The sequence below is a fragment of the Chlorocebus sabaeus genome, chromosome 5, assembly GCF_047675955.1.
Source record: "Chlorocebus sabaeus isolate Y175 chromosome 5, mChlSab1.0.hap1, whole genome shotgun sequence".
In the NCBI taxonomy this organism is placed as follows: Eukaryota; Metazoa; Chordata; class Mammalia; order Primates; family Cercopithecidae; genus Chlorocebus; species Chlorocebus sabaeus.
This window is the reverse complement of record NC_132908.1, coordinates 22,260,222-22,278,050: the sequence shown is the minus strand read 5'-3', so window position 1 is coordinate 22,278,050 and position 17,829 is coordinate 22,260,222. Positions and strand designations below refer to the sequence as shown.

Sequence of the window (17,829 nt, the reverse complement as noted above, 5' to 3'; positions counted from 1 at the left end):
TGTTTACAATGTGCTGATCATTTTACACACTTTGTTTTATTTAAACCTCACAACTCTGGAGGAGAGTGCTATTATTATGTTCCATTTTACAGATGAGGAGACTGAGGCTTGAGGCTTAGGTGACTTGCCCAAGGTCATAGAGCTATTGCGTGCCAGATTTAGATCTTGAAAACCAGCATTCACTCACCCACCCCCAGGTAGCCTCCAGGAATTCAAGCAGAAGGGCTTGAATACTGATTCGGACATTTGTGGGAATACCTTACTAGCTTCCAAAGGTACAAGGTGAGCCTTCTTAGTGGCTCAGGTGTGGATGAGCAAAGTTCAGCTTCCAAGACGGATGTGAGCCAGTTTGGAGGCAGGGGAGTGAGTTTGTGTAGGAAACACCCAAAAGAAACAAAACACCCTCCGGCTCGGTTGGTTACGACAAGGCAAAACCTTTAATAACATGAGTGCTTATTACATTAGCTGCTTCAGGGCTCTGACATCTTTGATTTCTGGTCATGTTTTTCTAACACATAAAGGTGAATGCCTCCCTCAGGCCACCTGGGCGGTGGTTGGTTTCCTGAGGATTCGTGTGGGTAGACAATGGGGACAACTATGAACGCGCCTGATGGAGATTCAGAAATCCCCCCTGGCCACCACCCGTGACTTTTAGTAAAGTCCTCTTCCAAGGAGGGAAGAATGTGGAGGTCCTTCCAGTAAAGAAGGAAGAAAGGAAAACATCTGGCACAGATACACAGAGAGAGGAATGACATGAAGGGATTGGCTTGAAAAGTTAGGGAGGATGGAGGGGTTAGGACTTGGAGGGTAAGGGGCAAATGTGGGAGAGGGCTGAGTCCATTTGGTTTCATTCTTTGTAAAAAGTAATACCATCACGAGGACCATGCCATGCAACCTCAGAGACATCTCTGTACACTTCCCCCAAGGCTGTGCTGGGCGTGGGGCAGAGGTCAGAGGTCAGTTCAGACGGGCGTGGTGCGCCTGTTGGCCGGATTATTATGCAGTGACTCTTTGAACTCTTTGGGTGTGGAATTGTGGAACTGTAGAAAAGCGTGGTCCCGGTCGGAGTTGAGGAGGGTCCCCATGGTGATCTTTGAGGGGTCCCGGGAGAGGGTGAACATCGAGATGTCAGTGGAAGGGATGGTGTGGAAGCCTTTGCTGATGGGGGACAGGTCTCGGGATCTGGGCTCGGTGGAGCGAGAACTTGACCGCCTCCGGAATCGATACCTGTAGGGTGGGAGGCGGGCAAAAGTAGATTTCTTCAGGAACTCCGAGTGAGATTTGGCTCGTAACTGCTGATGTTTTTCAATATAGATGTGCACGGCAACCACTCCTACAATTTCTGCGATGATGAAAGAGAAGGCTCCGAAATAAAAGGACCAACCATAGGAGTAACTTTTTTTGGAGTCACGCTGCCCGGGGTCTCCAGCGTTGGCTGATATATAAACTATGATGCCAATGATGTTGCTTAACCCTAAGAGAAGGGGAAAAGAAAAATACATCCTTTATAAACCTCAGCGAGAACTGTCACTTTCCATTTTAAAATATTTATAGAAAATGTGGAGATAATGGGGAGAGAGGATAATGGACTATAGCTGGGAAATCCAACCACTGAGATCTTCTTGCATGTTCTGTCACTTGGGAAATGAAGAATTCTGCTGCTCAGTTCCAGGCAATGTGTATTCAGCTAAAGAATACACCCTACTCCTACAGCAAGTACAGAAGAACTCAGAATGCACTTATTTTTCCGTTAGAAGCAATTCATCTCATCAACACTTAATCTTTGGCACTAAGTCATGAAGATTGTAAAATGAACAAGATACACGCCCCTGCCCTTGAATTCTTTACCATTAGTGGCAAAGACTGACATGTAAATGCAATTACAGGAAAATACAGTAAGGGTTCTACCGGAGACACATAAAAATGATTCAGGAAGAGAAGGAGAGAGAAAGACTAAGAACCTGGCACTGAAGATGAGGTGACATTTGAGCCAGATCTGAAAATTAAACAGGGGTAAGCCAAGAGATGAAAGACTGTTGATGATGGCATGTGAGAGAAGGCATTGAGAATGACTTACTAGGGTTCTAACTTGGGTGCTTGGGAGGCTGGTGGCATTTTGAGCTCCAATAAGAGGCAGCAGAGAATCCAGGTTTAGATAAAAGAGGAGGTTTGAACACATTAGGTTGGAAGTGCTTATGGAAAGTCCAAATGGAGCTGCTCAGTGGAAATGTATGGGTCTGGAGCTGAAATTTGGGACAATAAATAAACCCATGGGGAAGAGGTGGGAGCTTACCAAGTCTTTTTATCTGCACAGGATATGATAATGCTTCAGATCAGCTGTTGTTTGAGCACCAGGGCACCAGGACTTCGGGAACAGGAAGCTGTTACCTCCAACAGGCAAGGCTTGCAGACTTAGCTTCCCAGAGTGCCAATATTGTTGGAAATAGCTGCTTAGCCCACAGGAGAGGAATCAGTTTCCTAGGTAGTGGTCAGTAGGAGCAGGAGGTTTGAGGGGCTGTGCACATCTCTGCCTACCTTTCTCATGTTCTTACTCCGAAGGGGATATGTCTCTTTTTGTCCCTTTGTTTCAAGGGCCTCATCCAGGGCTTGGTGCCAACAATGACTCATGGAGGTTGTTGGTACACCAGCTGGCATCTCTTTGCCTCCAAATTTAGGCTACCTGTAGGGTGGTGCTAAATGGAGGTTGTCCCTCATTATAGTTTCCGACAACAGTTGGTGAGTAACCATTTCCAGGAGCCTCCTGAATTCTCTCTCTGTTCCTTGAATGTTCCATACTCTTTGTGGGCATCCCCAAGATCTCCCTACAGTCCAGCAACCAAAGGGTTAAAGCTTGGTAGAGCAGGAGACACAGGACTGGGCTCCAGTGCCACCCTTCTGATTAGCTGGTGCACATCCAGTAGGGTTATTCGTTGTTTTTTTGTTGTTGTTGTTGTTTTTTAGAGATGGGGTCTTGCTCTCTTGTTACCCAGGCTGGATTGCAGTGGAACAATTATAGCTCACTGTAACCTCAACCTCCTGGGCTAAAGGCATCCTCCCTCCTCAGCCTCCGGAATAGCTGGGACTGCAGGTATGTGTTACCAAGCACAGCTAATTTAATTTTTTTTTTTTTAGAGATGGGGTCTTGCTATGTTGCCCAGTCTGGTTTTGAACTCCTAACCTCAAGTGATCCTCCCACCTTGGCCTCTCAAACTGTTGGGATTACAGACATGAGCCATCATGCCCAGCCTCACTATTTTGAATAGGACTTCTGATTATATTTCATCTAAAACTTGTCTCCAGAGTACAGGGCTAAAATCTGCTGCTTCTCTCCTGCCTCCTCTTGGTTCTACCCAGCACAGACATTCAGCAGGTAGGCAGCAAGTTCTCATCACTGAGCTATTTCTTATGATGGGGGCTGACACATCCAGCTCTGTGTCAGGCTGCAAGAAACCACAGGGTGACAAACGGCTCCTCTTCCTGGAGTGTCAATTTGGCTTGAAGATGAGTAGGGAAGACATATTCTTTTATATTAAAATGAACATGGATATAATAAGGAGAAGGCAGAATTCACATGAATTTTTAAGTTAAATGGGAGTCAGACTTCAAAGACGTCTAAGCTCAATGAAGGTGGCTTCTATTGATGTCCCCTGACTCCCCCGGGCCATGTTTTTTCTCTCCTCTGCCGTGAGGAATATTTTGGTGGCAAAGTTTGGAAAGTCCCCAAAGAAGGTCTTTTTGGCGGCCGTGCGGTGGGTAGGGGGGAGTGGGGGAAGGAAAGAAAGAAGTTCAAAGAGAGGCTCAGATGTTAGACTGGGCTGATAGGAAGCCAAGCGAGTTGCCAATGATTTACAGGGTGCTTACCATGTGCCAAGCACTGTGCAAAATCTTTATATGCATCCTACCTATTAATCATTGCAGCAGGCCCACTTAAAAAATGATTTCCCTTTTACAGATGGGGAAACAGACACAGAGAAGGTAACTTACTTCCCATGTCAAGCACAGCCATTAAATTAAAAGTAATTGCAAAAACCACAATTATTTTTGCATCAACCTAATAGAAAATGGTTGAAGTGAGATTTGAATCCAGAGCTCTTAGCCATGGTGGATTTAGATTTCAGTAACAAGGCTTAGGGAAAACAAGATGTGAGTAGGCAATTGCTTTGTCCTACTTTCAGACTGTAAACTCCCTGAGGGCAGGGACTAGGCTTATCTCCTTCATTGCTATGGCCTTAACTCCCAGCCCAGAGTCTGATTCATAGCAAGAGGGCAATGCATATTGAATGAGTGAGTGAGTGGAGTTGATATGAGAATTAAATGGTACATTGTATGTGATAATAGCTACTATATGTTGAACACATACTGGATGATAGGCACCACTCTGCACACTTTATTGCTACCAACTCATTTAATCCTCTTAACAGCTTCAAGAGGTGAGGCCATTATGATTCTCATTTTTCAGATGGGGAAATAAATGGAAGCACAGAAAGGTTAAGTGACTTGCCCGAGGTCACACAACAGGAAATTAGTAGAGCTAGATTTGCACCAGGCAGCCTGACTTCAGAGCTTTACGCTCTTGGGCATTCTGCACAGTATCTGACACATAGTAGGTGCTCAAGAAAGGATTGTTTTCTCTTTTTTACCCCGGCACTCTTATTTACTGATTTCAAGGGTTGTTAATTGTTTCCCTCAAATGATCAACCTTAGTGTAGATGAGCAAAGAAGAGCCTTCGAGAGTAGTGAATCCTCCAATCCTTTCACTTTAGAGGTGGAAAAACAAGATCTTCAGGTTCTTTGGGGAGATCAGTGGAAGGGTCTGGGATTAGACCCCAAGCCTCTGCCTTCCCATCAGGCTTCCTCCACAGACTCACACGCTTTCTAGTTCCTATATATCTAATCTACCTGCCATCCCTCACAATACCTCTTGTGAGAAGAAAGTTGCTGGTGACACACTCTTCCCTAACAATCCCCTTGGGGGACAAAATAATGATCTTCTCTTGTTCTCAGGAAACTGTTACATCAGCATGACACTGGTACTGATCCTCTGGAACGGCCAAGACCAAGCGCCTGGGAGGTCTGGACGGGGCCACCAGTGACAGGAGCGTGCCTCAAGACAAAACAAGTCCCTGGGTTTGCCAGATGCTAACATCTGTCCACACAAAGCAAGGTAGCGGCCACTGCCACCTGTGGGCTGATCTCATTCCCCTGGGGCAAGATGGCAGTTTTCTTTCTGGTCTGTTGCTTGAATCAGTTCTCAGAGACTCAGCTTTAGACAGTCTCCCTTTCTCATCTTACGGAAGGGGAAGCAGTGCGGAAGGAATTCGACCAAGATCTTGTGGGGCTCCAGATTTTGGAACTGTGTTGTTGCTGCTTTTCTAATACTAGAAAATCATATTGTGCTTTCTCTGTACAGTCTCTGATGTGGTTTGGCTCTCTGTCCCCACCCAAATCTCACCTTGAATTTTAATAATCCCCATATGTGAAGGGTGGGGCCAGGTGGAGATAATTGAATCAAGGGAAGAGTTTTCCCCATACTGTTCTTGTGGTAATGAATAAGTCTCATGAGAGCTGATGGCTTTGTTGTTGTTGTTTGTTTTTGTTTTTGTTTAGATAGAGTCTCACTCTGTCACCAGGCTGGAGTGCAGTGGCATGATCTTGACTCACTGCAACTTCTGCCTCCTGGGTTCAAGCGATTCTCCTGCCTCAGCCTCCCAAGTAACTGGGACTACAGGTGTGCACACACCACGCCCAGCTAATTTTTGTATTTTTAGTAGAGACAGGTTTCACCATGTTGGCCAGGATGGCCTTGAGCTCCTGACCTCAGGATCCACCCACCTCAGGCTCCCAAAGTGCTGGGATTACAGGGGTGATCTGATGATTTTATAAACGGGAGTTCTCCTGCACAAGCTGTCTTGCCTGCTGCCATGTTAAGACGTGACTTTGCTCCTCCTTCACCTTCCACCATCATTGTGAGGCCTCCCCAACCATGTGGAACTGTGAGTCAATTAAAGTTCTTTCCTTTATAAATTACCCAGTCTCGGGTATGTCTTTATTAGCAGTGTGAGAACAAACAAATACAGTCTCCTTCCAGCAAACCCCATGCAGCTGGTACTATTATCATTATGATTATGACTATTTTGAGACAGAGTCTTGCTCTGTCACCCAGGCTGGAGTGCAGTGGTGTGATCATGGCTCACTACAGCCTTGACCTCCCAGGCTCTAGCAATCCTCCCACCTCAGACTCCTGACTAGCTGGAACTATAGGCACCCACCACCACGCCTAGCTAAGTTTTAAACTTTTGTGCAGATCGGGTCTCGCAATGTTGCCCAGGCTAGTCTTGAAGACCTGTGCTCAAGTGATTCTTCTGCCTCGGCCTTCTAAAGTGCTGAGATTACAGGCACGAGCCACCAAGCCCAGCTGCAGTTGGTACTATTATTATTTGCCATGTTATAGTCAAGGAAACCAAATTACAGAGAGATGATCACATTTCCCAAGGCCTGATTGGTGGATCCAGGATTGAAATCCAGGGGGGTTGCAAGCCACTCTTCCTCACCATTTTATACTGTCCACCACTGTCCCCATCCCAATCAGTACTCTGCCATCACCTTGCAAAGTTTGAAAGTCATCACCAGAGTCCAGCCCCGTCTTCCTCCATCCCTGCCCTGTTCTTTGCTTCTCTAAAGCATTTCATCCAGATGGCACTGATCCACCCCAAGAGGAGTGGGCTAGGAAGAGATGGTAAAGGGATGAAAGCAAGGATGAAGGATGAAAACCCAGAGGGAAGCAAGGAAGACAGGACACCAGTGAAGGGATGGAGGTGGAGGGAGGTGAGAGAAGGCAGAGAACAGGACCCTTTTCTGAAGGTTGTCTCTCAGCGTCCTTGCCACCCTGTGCCTTCTTCTGGTCAGGGCTGCTATTGACTATAAGGTCTTCCCCCAGAGCATCTCGGGCTGCTGGTCTTTACCTTGTTCCCAGAGATGCGTGGAATGATAAGAGGATTTGAGCACTTCAAAAGCTGGATGGGGCTGGACTCTCGTGATGACTTTCAAACTTTGCAGGGTGATGGCAGAGTATTGATTGGCATAGGAACAGTGGAGGAGAGTATAAAATGGTTAAGAGAGGGTTGAACAATAATTAGCTGGCAAACACATATCTCGAAGGGCCAGAGATAGTACATGAACATGCCCAAGTGAACACACAAATGCACTTCTATATTTTTACATTTACTTATTTATTTTTTAGAGATGAGACCTCACTTTGTCACCCAGACTGGAGTGGAGTGGCAAGGTCTTGGCTCACTGTAGCCTTGATGTCCTGGGCTCAAGCAATCCTCCCACCTCAGCTTCCTGAGTAGCTGGGACCACAGGTGTGCAGCACCACACCCAGCTAATTTTTTAATTAAAATTGTTTTTTGTAGAGATGAGGGTCTCACTACACTGCCCAGACTGGTCTCGAATTCCTGGACTCAAACAATCCTCCTGCTTTAGTCTCCCCAGTCAGTTCACACGTACCACATATGCAAGCAGCAAGCATGTACGTACACTCTTATACATCTCTCTCTCCTTCTCTCTTTCTCTCTCCTGCCCCTTTTTTCTTCCCTCTCTCTGTTTCAATCTCAGCTGATCCTGCCATGCTGTTTCCTCCCGGTTTTTCCTTCATGCCGGCTTCAGCTAGAGTTTTGGCATCTTCGGTTCTAATGAAATTCTTTGAGTTCTCATTCTTAGCACAACTGGAGCATTTTCTTGCTCCTTCCCTGGAGGGAGCCCTGAATAGCATTGCTTCCTCCATGTGGCCCTGGCTTCGGTTTGGTATCTGTGAAGATCTCAGGGCTGGGACCAGACACTCACCTGCAGAGACAAAAAAGATGCCCGCGCTGAGAATGACATTGTGTCTGCTACGGTGGAACTCGCTGGCTGCCACGCAGAGCCCGCCGAAGAACAGCAGTGTGACACTGAGGATGGGGAAGACACTGGAGGCCCTCACAGCTCCTGCAGAGAGAAGGAGAGAGGCTTCTGCCTGTGCCCAGCCAGCCCCTGGGGTCCTCCCACTGCAAGCACAGGGGTACCTGAGAGGAGGGCAGCACAGGAGGAGAACAGAGCCTATGTCTAACATGAGCATGAGACCAGGCGCTCAGGGCCTGTGCTTAGAAGGAGTCTTAGCCCTTGGGGTTGATGCTCTGCAGTCACCATCCTGAGAGTCTTAACAATTTTATAATCGAATGTGTGTTTTATAAGTGAAGTCGGATGGGACAATAACATACGCGCTGGGGCTTGGAGACTTGACTTATGTGGAACCCCACTCCCTACCTCCCCACTTATCACCAACACCTTCCCACCTCCCTGCCTCCCTGGAAAAGGCTCTCAAACACCCATTCTCCCTCCTCAGTCCAGCGACTATTGCCCCTGCTTTGCCCTTGGTGGGAGCCCAGGCACGGACACAGGGAGAGTCAGAGTTGGGTGCAAGCCCCAGGTCCCTGGGAGGGTTTGCACTCACCAGGAGAGTGTCCCTGCACCCAAAAAGAGTGATATTAAATGGCAAATAGAAAACCATGATACATTGAGAGAGATCACAGGAAAAATGAAAAGTTTTTTGTTTTGGTTTGGTTTTTTGTCTGGGTTTTTTTGAGATGGTGCTTGTTCTGTCACTCTGGGTGGAGTGCAGTGGTGCAATCACGGCTCACTGTAGCCTCACCTTCCAGGCTCAGGCAATCCTCCTGCCTCAGCCTGTCAAGTAGCTGGGACTACAGGCATGTACCACCATGCCTGGCTGATTTTTGTAGTTTTTGTAGAGATGGGGTCTCGCTAAGTTACCCAGGCTGGTCTAGAACTCCTGGCCTCAAGCAATCTTCCCACTTCAACTTCCCAAACTGCTGGGATTACAGGCATGAGCCACTGCGCCCGGCCTAAGCGCCCAGGATTTTCATTTCACACTAGACCCTGCAAATGACGCAGCCAGCCCTGTATACAGGGACTCCCATCAGACCACATGCTGCTCATTAAAATGCAGAATCTTTCCCTGTGCGCATCTACATTTGCATAGTAGAGAGTGTGACAACACCCATTGAATACCCATTTAGTCACGAATGAACAAATGAATTTGCTTATTCATTTGACAAACATTTCCTGAGCACCTAATAGATGCTAGGTGCTGTGGCAGGTGCTGCAGTCAGAGCTGACATGTTTAAGCACCGCAAGGGCACAGGCACTGCCCTTCAGAAGGGACACCGGCTGAGGAGTTGAAGCAGAGTCCTGGAGGTCCCTGTGTCAGCTTCTTACTAAATACCTTCTGGATCATGGAAGGCCCTAAGGTCATGGGAGAGGGGCCCCATGTGGTTGAGGTCCCAGTATTTACCCATCCAGTATAAGAGTATTTTCTGGTGGATCCAGGCCAGAATACATCAGCTGAATAAATTCCATGCTCATTGGTTTACTAAGGAGCCAGGGGTCCTGTCCTCATGGGGCTTACGCTCTAGAAGCAATGACAGGCAGGACCAGCTACATAATTTACAGGGCCTTGTGCAACACAAAAATGTGAGGCCTAGGTGGGCATGGTGGCTCACGCCTGTAATCCTAACACTTTGGGAGGCAGAGGTGGGTGGATCGCCTGAGGTCAGGAGTTCAAGACCAGCCTGGCCAACATGGTGAAACCTGGTCTCTACTAAAAATACAAAAATCAGTTGGGCATCGTGGAGGGCACCTGTAATCCCACCTACTTGGGAGGCTGAGGGAGGAGAACTGCTTGAACCCAGGAAGTGGAGATTGCAGCGAGCCGAGATTGTGCCATTACACTCCAGCCTGGGCGACAGAGCAAGTCTCTGTCTCAAAACAAACAAACAAACAAAAAACAGTGAGGCCTCTTGTTTCAGAATTGTTAAGAATTTCAAGATAGTGAGAGCAGAGCATGGAACCAAGGGTGGGGCCCTTTGGAGGGCCAAGCCCTGTGTAACAGGTAGGACCACAAGAATCCTACGCCTGTAATCCCAGCACTTTGGGAGGCTGAGGCGGGAGGATCACCTGAGGTCAGGAATTTGAGATCAGCCTGGGCAACATGGCAAAACCCTACCTCTACTAAAAAATAAAAAGTCAGCCAGGCATGGTGGTGTGCGCTTGTGTTCTCAGCTGCTTGGGGGGCTAAGGTGGGAGGATGACTTGAGCCCAGGAGGTGGAGGCTGCAGTGCACCAAGATCGTACCACCGCACTCCAGCCTGGGCAACAGAGTGAGACCTTGTCTCAAACAAACAAACAAACAAACAACAACAACAACAACAAAAACCCCATAACCCAGGCAAGAGCCCTTCATAGCTTGGACTGGGTGAGGGTAGACCTGAGGTGGTAAGATGTGGCCAGATTCAGGGAGTACTTTATATTTTGAAAGTAAAGCCAACAGAATCCGCTGATGGATTGGCCGTGGGCTGCTGGTTGTGTTTGGTCTTAGGTGCTGAGCGAATGGAGGAGCTTCTCCTGACCAACGACACATGCGAGGTATGTGGGCCAGGGAGGGACACGAGTTTATTTTGGTTCAGGGGTTCAAAGCTTAGTTCACGTTAGTCAGTGTTCAAGCCTTTAACCTCTATATTCACTAGGTGTTTTCCTGCCTGTTTAGCGCCAGTCATTTTCATTTGCTACTGCACTTTCATTCGTTTGCTTGTTTGTGTTTTCAGTTTTCTGAAAATTTGGTAACTTATTTAACCTGTGGGCCTAGGAGGGATGAAGGGGGAGGCCTGAAGTGGGGGGGGGCTGAAGGCACACAGGTGTGAGGAGGTCAGGAGATGGAGAACATCCTGGCTAACACGGTGAAACCCCATCTCTACTAAAAATACAAAAAATTAGCCAGGGGAGGTAGCGGGCATCTGTAGTCCTAGCTACTTGGGAGACTGAGGCAGGAGAATGGCGTGAACCCGGGAGGTGGAGCTTGCAGTGAGCCGAGATCGCACCACTGCACTCCAGCCTGGGCGACAGAGCGAGACTCCATCTCAAAAAAAAAAAAAAAAAAAAAAAAAAGAGAAGATGGAAGGGATTTTGCTCTGGTTTTGAAACTGCCCAATCTTTCCTTCCTTCCTTCCTTCCTTCCTTCCTTCCTTCCTTCCTTCCTTCCTTCCTTCCTTCCTTTTTCTTTCTTTCTTTCTTTCTTTCTTTCTTTCTTTCTTTCTTTCTTTCTTTCTTTCTTTCTTTCTTTCTTTCTTTCTTTCTTTCTTTCTTTCTTTCTTTCTTTCTTTCTTTCTTTCTTTTTCTTTCTTTCTCTCTCTCTCTCTCTCTTTCTTTCTTTCTTTCTCTTTCTTTCTCTCTTTCTTTCTCTCTCTCTCTCTCTCTCTCTCTCTCTCTCTCTCTCTCTCTCTCTCCTCTCTCTCTTCTCTTCTCTTCCCTTCTCTTCTCTTCTCTTCCCTTCTCTTCTCTTCTCTTCTTTTCTTCATGGAATTTCCCTCTGTCACCCAGGCTAGAGTGCAATAGTGTGATCTCGGTTCACTGCAACCTCCACCGCATGGGTTCAAGCAATTCTCCTGTCTCAACTTCCCGAGTAGCTGGGACTACAGGCACATGCCACCATGCCACCCTAAGTTTTGTATTTTTAGTTGAGACTGGGTTTCACCATATTGGTCAGGTTAGTCTCGAACTCCTGACCTCATGTGATCCACCCGCTTTGGCCTCCCAAAGTGCTGGGGTTACAGGTGTGAGCAGGCATGTAACCATGCCTGGCTGAAACTCGCCCAATTTTTTACTAGGCTGGATGCCCATGAACTGAAGCTTGAGAAACACGGTGTAAGTTTCAATGAAATGAAATGCACCTGCTGCCTGTCGCCCAACTCCTATTCCTTGCCCCTCCTGTTTTCCTTCCTGGCTGTATCAACCCTTAACTTTAATTAGGCATGATTAGTGTCCTTGCTGAGTTCTGGCCTGCCGCAAAGTCCTGCAGTTCTATTATGCAGGCTTGCAGGAGGCAGAGCTGGTTCCTGGTTCCTTTAGCTCCTAGATCGAGGGGGCCATCCCAGGGAGTGAGCTCTGGGGTTCTGTATGTGAGTGTAGCTTATTTTTAATGGGCCCAGCTGTGGGCACAACTTAGTTATAATTTGTAAAAATGTACACAGATGACCCATGGGTTTCCAGTTGAATTCTTGCCTTGGGCCCTTGCAAATATTAGGGGCGGGTCTCCTCCAGTGGTTTCAAGCACCTGTTTGGGACTTGTGGACTAACCTTTAAAGGGATAATTTGCATTGCATATTGACAAGAATCGCTTGAATACTCAATGTAATGAGTGTAATTAATAAAAAGTGAATACCTTTTAAAAAATCAAAGGATGATTAACCTTTGATGTGTGCCCTAAGAAAATGATCTGAATGTTTGAAGCTATTGAACTGTGTTGGTTCCACAAAAGTGGATATTTGGGCCTGCCACAGTGGCTCATGCCTGTAATCTCAGCTCTTTGGGAGGCAAAGGCAGGTGGATCGTTTGAGGATAGGAATTTGAGACCAGCCTGGGCAAGGCATAGGAGGACCCCAACTCTACAAAAAATGTAAAAGGAAATTAGCCAGACATGGTGGTGGTGGGTGCCTGTAGTCCCAGCTACTCAGGAGGCTTGAGTCTAGGAATTTGAGGGTGCAGTGAGATATGATCGTGCCACTGCACCGCAGCCTGAATGACAGAGCAAGACCCCATCTCAAAAAAAAAAAAAAAAAAAAGGTTTATGTTTGAAACATGTGGATAGGAGATATGTAAATGTGACTCTTTCCCAAGTGGTGCAATCATCATTTGGGAACCCATTGGAGGGGAGATCCCACTCTTTGCCCCACAAATGAGACACAAGCAGATTCTGTCAACTCTGGCTATAAGTGTCTGCCTCAAACAGGAAATCTGCTGCTGCCATTTTCTCCTAAGTCAGTGGAAGTCCACCTTGCATTTGTTTTAGCCCAGTGGACACATGGTGACTTCAGATCAAGGAGGTTTTTACTGTCTTCCTTCCCTGTTTCTCCTCCCCAAACTATACGGAGCTAAGTTAAGGTCTTAAGGGTGGGGATATAAGCTTGTTCTAGTGTAGCCCCACCACTGGAGTCTGAGTAGGACTTTCCAAGTCCAGTGCTGTGTTGTGGGAGTCTCTAGTCAACAGAATCTGTGGGCTTTGAACTTTCTGCTGTCAGAGGCGTTGGAAACAGAGCGACTCCATCTTGAATAAGGGCTGGGTAAAATAAGGCTGAGACCTGCTGGGCTGTGTTCCCAAACACAGGATGAGATAGGGGTCAACACAAGATATAGGTCACAAAGGCTCTACTGTACAACAGGAGGCAATAAAGAAGCCAGCCCAAACCTGCCAAAACCAAGATGGTGATGAAAGTGACCTCTGGTTGTCCTCACTGCTCATTATATGCTAATTATAATACATTAGCATGTGAAGAGACACTCCCACCAGCGCCATGACACTTTACAGATGCCATGGCAATGTCAGAAGTTACCCTATGGTCTAAAATGGGGAGGAACCCTCAGTTCCTGGAATCGCCTGCCCCTTTCCTGGAAAACTCATGAATAATTCGCCTCCTATTTACCATTAATCAAGAAATAACTATAACATACTAGGTCAAGTGGTCCACGCCACTGCTCTGTTGATGGAGTAGCCATTCTTTTGTTTCTTTACTTCTTGAATAAACTTGCTTTCACTCTACTTTGTGTACTCACCCTGAATCTTTCTTGTGTGAGATCCAAGAACCCTGTCTTGGGGTCTGGATCTGGACCCCTTTCCAGTAACACTGCTATGGGTTTATGCTGTAGCCTACCCCAAAGAGCACAGGAGAAAGAGGAAACAGCAGAAAAGAATCCCAGTCCCACCAGGGTTGTGGGTCAGGACAGGGAATGGCAGAGTGAATACCAGGGCAGGGAGAACCCTGCGGGAATGTGCTCCCAGCCCTACGTGGCTGGATCAGGCTGGATCAGGAATTCCAAAACTCTCAGCAGGAAATCTGTGTGCTTGTTAAGTCCTCTCCTTAACCTTAGCCAAATTCTGCTTCTACTGGTGAAGCTTAGGTGGACCGTGGGCTAGGGGTGAGGAGAGAGGAAGAGCCATCTTCCCAGACCAGAGAAAAATGCTTTGTCAGAAAAGCTATGGGCCTCTCTGAAGAACTTAAAATCAGCTATACAAGTTGTGAAGTAGAAGTCACAGTTCTTTTTAGTCTCTAACAGGGCAAACGTCAAAATGTTTTATCAACATAGGAAAGAAAAACAAAGAAAATAGGCCGGGCGCGGTGGCTCAAGCCTGTAATCCCAGCACTTTGGGAGGCCGAGACGGGCGGATCACGAGGTCAGGAGATCAAGACCATCCTGGCTAACATGGTGAAACCCCGTCTCTACTAAAAAATACAAAATACTAGCCAGGCGAGGTGGCGGGCGTCTGTAGTCCCAGCTACTCGGGAGGCTGAGGCAGGAGAATGGCGTAAACCCGGGAGGTGGAGCTTGCAGTGAGCTGAGATCCGGCCACTGCACTCCAGCCTGGGCGACAGAGCGAGACTCCATCTCAAAAAAAAAAAAACAAACAAAAAAAAAAACAAAGAAAATATATGGGCACTCTGGTAAAACCCCACTGGTGACTAACACCATTCTCTATTGAGAAGATGCAAGTAATCTATGTCATCTCTCAAAATTTGGTCAAGCTACATCTCTAAGTGTGGCTAATTTTGCTCTCCACACTGAATCTTTTTGAGCTGCTGATGTGAGGGGTGAGAAAAGAAAACAGCGTTTATCTGAGTAATGCAAGTCCTTTTAATGATCAGGCCCAGAGGGACATTAAAATGAGGCAGTATCACGTCCTTCCCTCCTCTTTGAGCTCCATGCTCATCTCTTGACATTGCTTGCTTTTGCCACAAGTAGCATAAATTAACCTAATAATGCTGCATCTGACACTATCCTCCACACCCTATAGCCAATCACTAATCAATATTATTGATTAGTGCAAAGGCACAATCATGGCTCATTGCAGCCTCAGCTTGCTGGGCTAAAGCAATCCTCCCACCTCAGCCTCCCGAGTAGCTGGGACTAAAGGTGTGCACTACCATGCCTGGATAATTTAAAAAAAAAAATTATGTAGAGTTGGTGACTTGCTATGTTGCCCAGACTGGTCTTGAACTCCTGGCTTCAAGTGATCCCCCCATCTTGGCCTCCTAAAGTGCTGGGATTACAGGTGTGAGCCATTGCACTTGGCCTCATTATCCTTTTGAGTGAACTCAACACACATACTTGCTGAAGAAATTACACTGAAATCCCAAATCAGGTTCTCTCTGTGCCTCGACCAATAGAAGGCTCATCTCTGCAGTGAATTTTGCTATTGCTAATCCCATGCAAGAAATGGGAGCTAATGCATATTGTCTCCTGACTGTGTGTTGGGCCCTAAGCTAAGTGTACTATGCGTTAGTTTACTTAATTTTCATGACCGTGTCAGATGGATGGCATTATAACCTCCATTTCAGAAAAAAATGAAGGAAGTTAGGAACTGGAGAGGTAAAGCCACTTGCCCCAGGTCCAGCCCAGCTAGTAAAGTCAAACAAGGGTCAAAGCCCAGATTCCAGAGGCCTTGGCTCCAAGCCACCACACTCTCTTGGCTCCTACACGCTGTAGTTGTGACAGTTCCTGTCATATCCAGGTTACCGACTTTGGAAAAATCCTACAGAGACGTTGGCCCTATCCCAGCAGGATTGAAACTGGAGGGAAGTCAAAGGAGAGGTGAACTTGGGTTTGTATTTATTCTCCTAGGCGTTGCCCCTTGGGACCTCACACATTAGCATCGCACCTCACCCATTAGCACTCTGCCATTAGCACCTCCAATGGGAAGGTGAAAACCTGCATTCAAGTTGGAGAAAGTTCCTTAGATTTTTCTCCTAAACTGACTAAAAAGAACTTTTCAGTTTTGACTCACCTACTTTTCGGTCTCTTTTCCTTCCTTTCTCCCTCCCTCCCTCCCTCCCCCCTTCCCTTCCTGCCTTCCTCCCTTATCTTTCTTTTCCTCTCTCTCTTTTTCTTTCTCTTTCTTTCTCTTTCTCTTTCTCCTTGTCTTTCTCCTCCTCTTTCTTTTCAGAGACAGGGTCTCACTCAGTCACACAAGCTGGATAGCAGTGGTATGATCATAGCTCACTGCAGCCTCAATCCCCTGGGCTCAAATGATCCTCCCACTTCAGCCTCCTGAGTAGCTAGGAGTACAGGTGTGTGTCACCACAAGCAGCTAATTTTTTAATCTTTTGTAGAGATGGGGTCCTGCTATATTGCCCAGGCTGATCTCGACCTCCTGAGCTCAAGCGATCCTTTCTGGCCTCTGCCTCCCAGAGTGCTGGGAATATAGGCATGAACCATTCCCCACCCCACTCCCTGCTTCTTCTTTCTGTTTCTAATTCACTGAAACTAAAGGGGCTTAGCTCTCAGAACCACATGAATGTCTGTGTACCGGCACATGGGGCTTCTTTGCACTTGTCCGTCTCTAGGGATGGATGCTGAGGAACCTCCAACTCAGAGGCAGCTGGGTGATGGCAGGGGCCCATCCCTTCCTCCCAGAGAGACTCCAAAAGCCGGGGAACTTACGCAGGAGATACTCAGCTGTGTCCTGTTCGTAGTCAGCATCTTCAGGGAAGTGATCGATTTTCTTGCACACACCTCGGAAAGCCCCTGTGGAAACAGATAAGGGTTCTGAGCCTGGGGGAGGAGACAGAGCTCCGGGGACCCAATCTGGGTCCTCACCGCTATGTGCAGATCCTTTCTCTGGTTGTTGGGGGCGGTAGGGTTGTTGGGCTGGTAGGCCCAAGAGCACCTTTATTTTTTATAAGAGACAGGGTCTCATTCTGTGGCCCAGGTTGGAGTGCAGTGGCACAATCATGGCTCACTGCAGTCTTGAACTCTTGGGCTCAAGTGATCCTCTCACCCCAGCCTCCCAAGTAGCTGAGACTATAGGCATGTGCCACTATGCCTGGCTAATTAAACATTTTTTGACAGTGAGAACAAAAGGTCTCACTATCTTGCCCAAGCTGGCCTCAAAGTCCTGGCCACAAGCGATCCTCCTGCCTCAGCCTCCCAAAGTGCTAGGATTACAGTCATGAGCCAGTGGGATCAGTCACCAACAGCGTGCTTCTTTAGGGCACAAAAAAGAGATGAGTGGAGGCCAAAGATAAACAGTACCAAGTGGGAGATGGAAATGTGCTGCTTTTTAGATTTTGCAGGATGTTGGGATCCACTTTACAAGGGCAAAAACACCATGAAACATAAACACTAATTATGAGGACTATCTTATCTTTCCCCTGTCCTCCAGTCAGTGAAGGTAAAAGCAGGTAGAATTCAAGTACATCATTTTTTTCTGCTCATTTGACCAATGAGGAAACAGGGCTTAAGAATTTTTTTTCAAATCACTCAGGTAAGTAGTTATTTAGGTTGATGCAGAAGTAATTGTGCAATTACTTTAGTTATTCAGGTTGGTGCAAAAGTAATTGCACAATTAGAGATGGGGTTTCACCATGTTAGCCAGGATGATCTTGATCTCCTTATACAATTGTGCAATTACTTTTGCACCAACCTAAATAGAACCAGCATTCCAGCCAAGAGCTGAATCCAGGCATTCCAGAATAGTCCTCTCCCCGCAACGATGTTCATATCTGACCATAGGACCCTCCCTTTCCTTCTCTGCCCTCCCAAAGGATCACAGCTCACTGTCCCTCGCTATGAGGTTCACCCCTTCAGGAGCCTCAGATTTGCTGAACGTGCATCTTGAACATTTGTCCACATTGGCTGACTTTTGTTTTGTTTTGTTTTGTTTTGTTTCATTTGAGACAGTTTTGTTCTTGTCGCCCAGGTTGGAGTGCAATGGCACGATCTCGGCTT

At 47.0% G+C, this 17,829-nt stretch overlaps 1 protein-coding gene across 1 annotated transcript in view; it reads right to left on the bottom strand.

Moving 5' to 3' along the window:
• Positions 1-292: 292 nt before the first annotated feature.
• CACNG3 (calcium voltage-gated channel auxiliary subunit gamma 3) overlaps positions 293-17,829 on the bottom strand; it is a 107,644-nt gene continuing 90,107 nt past the window's right edge. The window contains exons 2-4 of the mRNA XM_007988079.3: positions 16,543-16,626; positions 7,846-7,986; positions 293-1,474 (exon numbers count right to left, since the gene is read on the bottom strand). Coding sequence (XP_007986270.1) covers positions 963-1,474; positions 7,846-7,986; positions 16,543-16,626 — 737 coding nt within the window. The 3' untranslated portion in view covers positions 293-962. The remainder of the gene's footprint in view (positions 1,475-7,845; positions 7,987-16,542; positions 16,627-17,829) is intronic.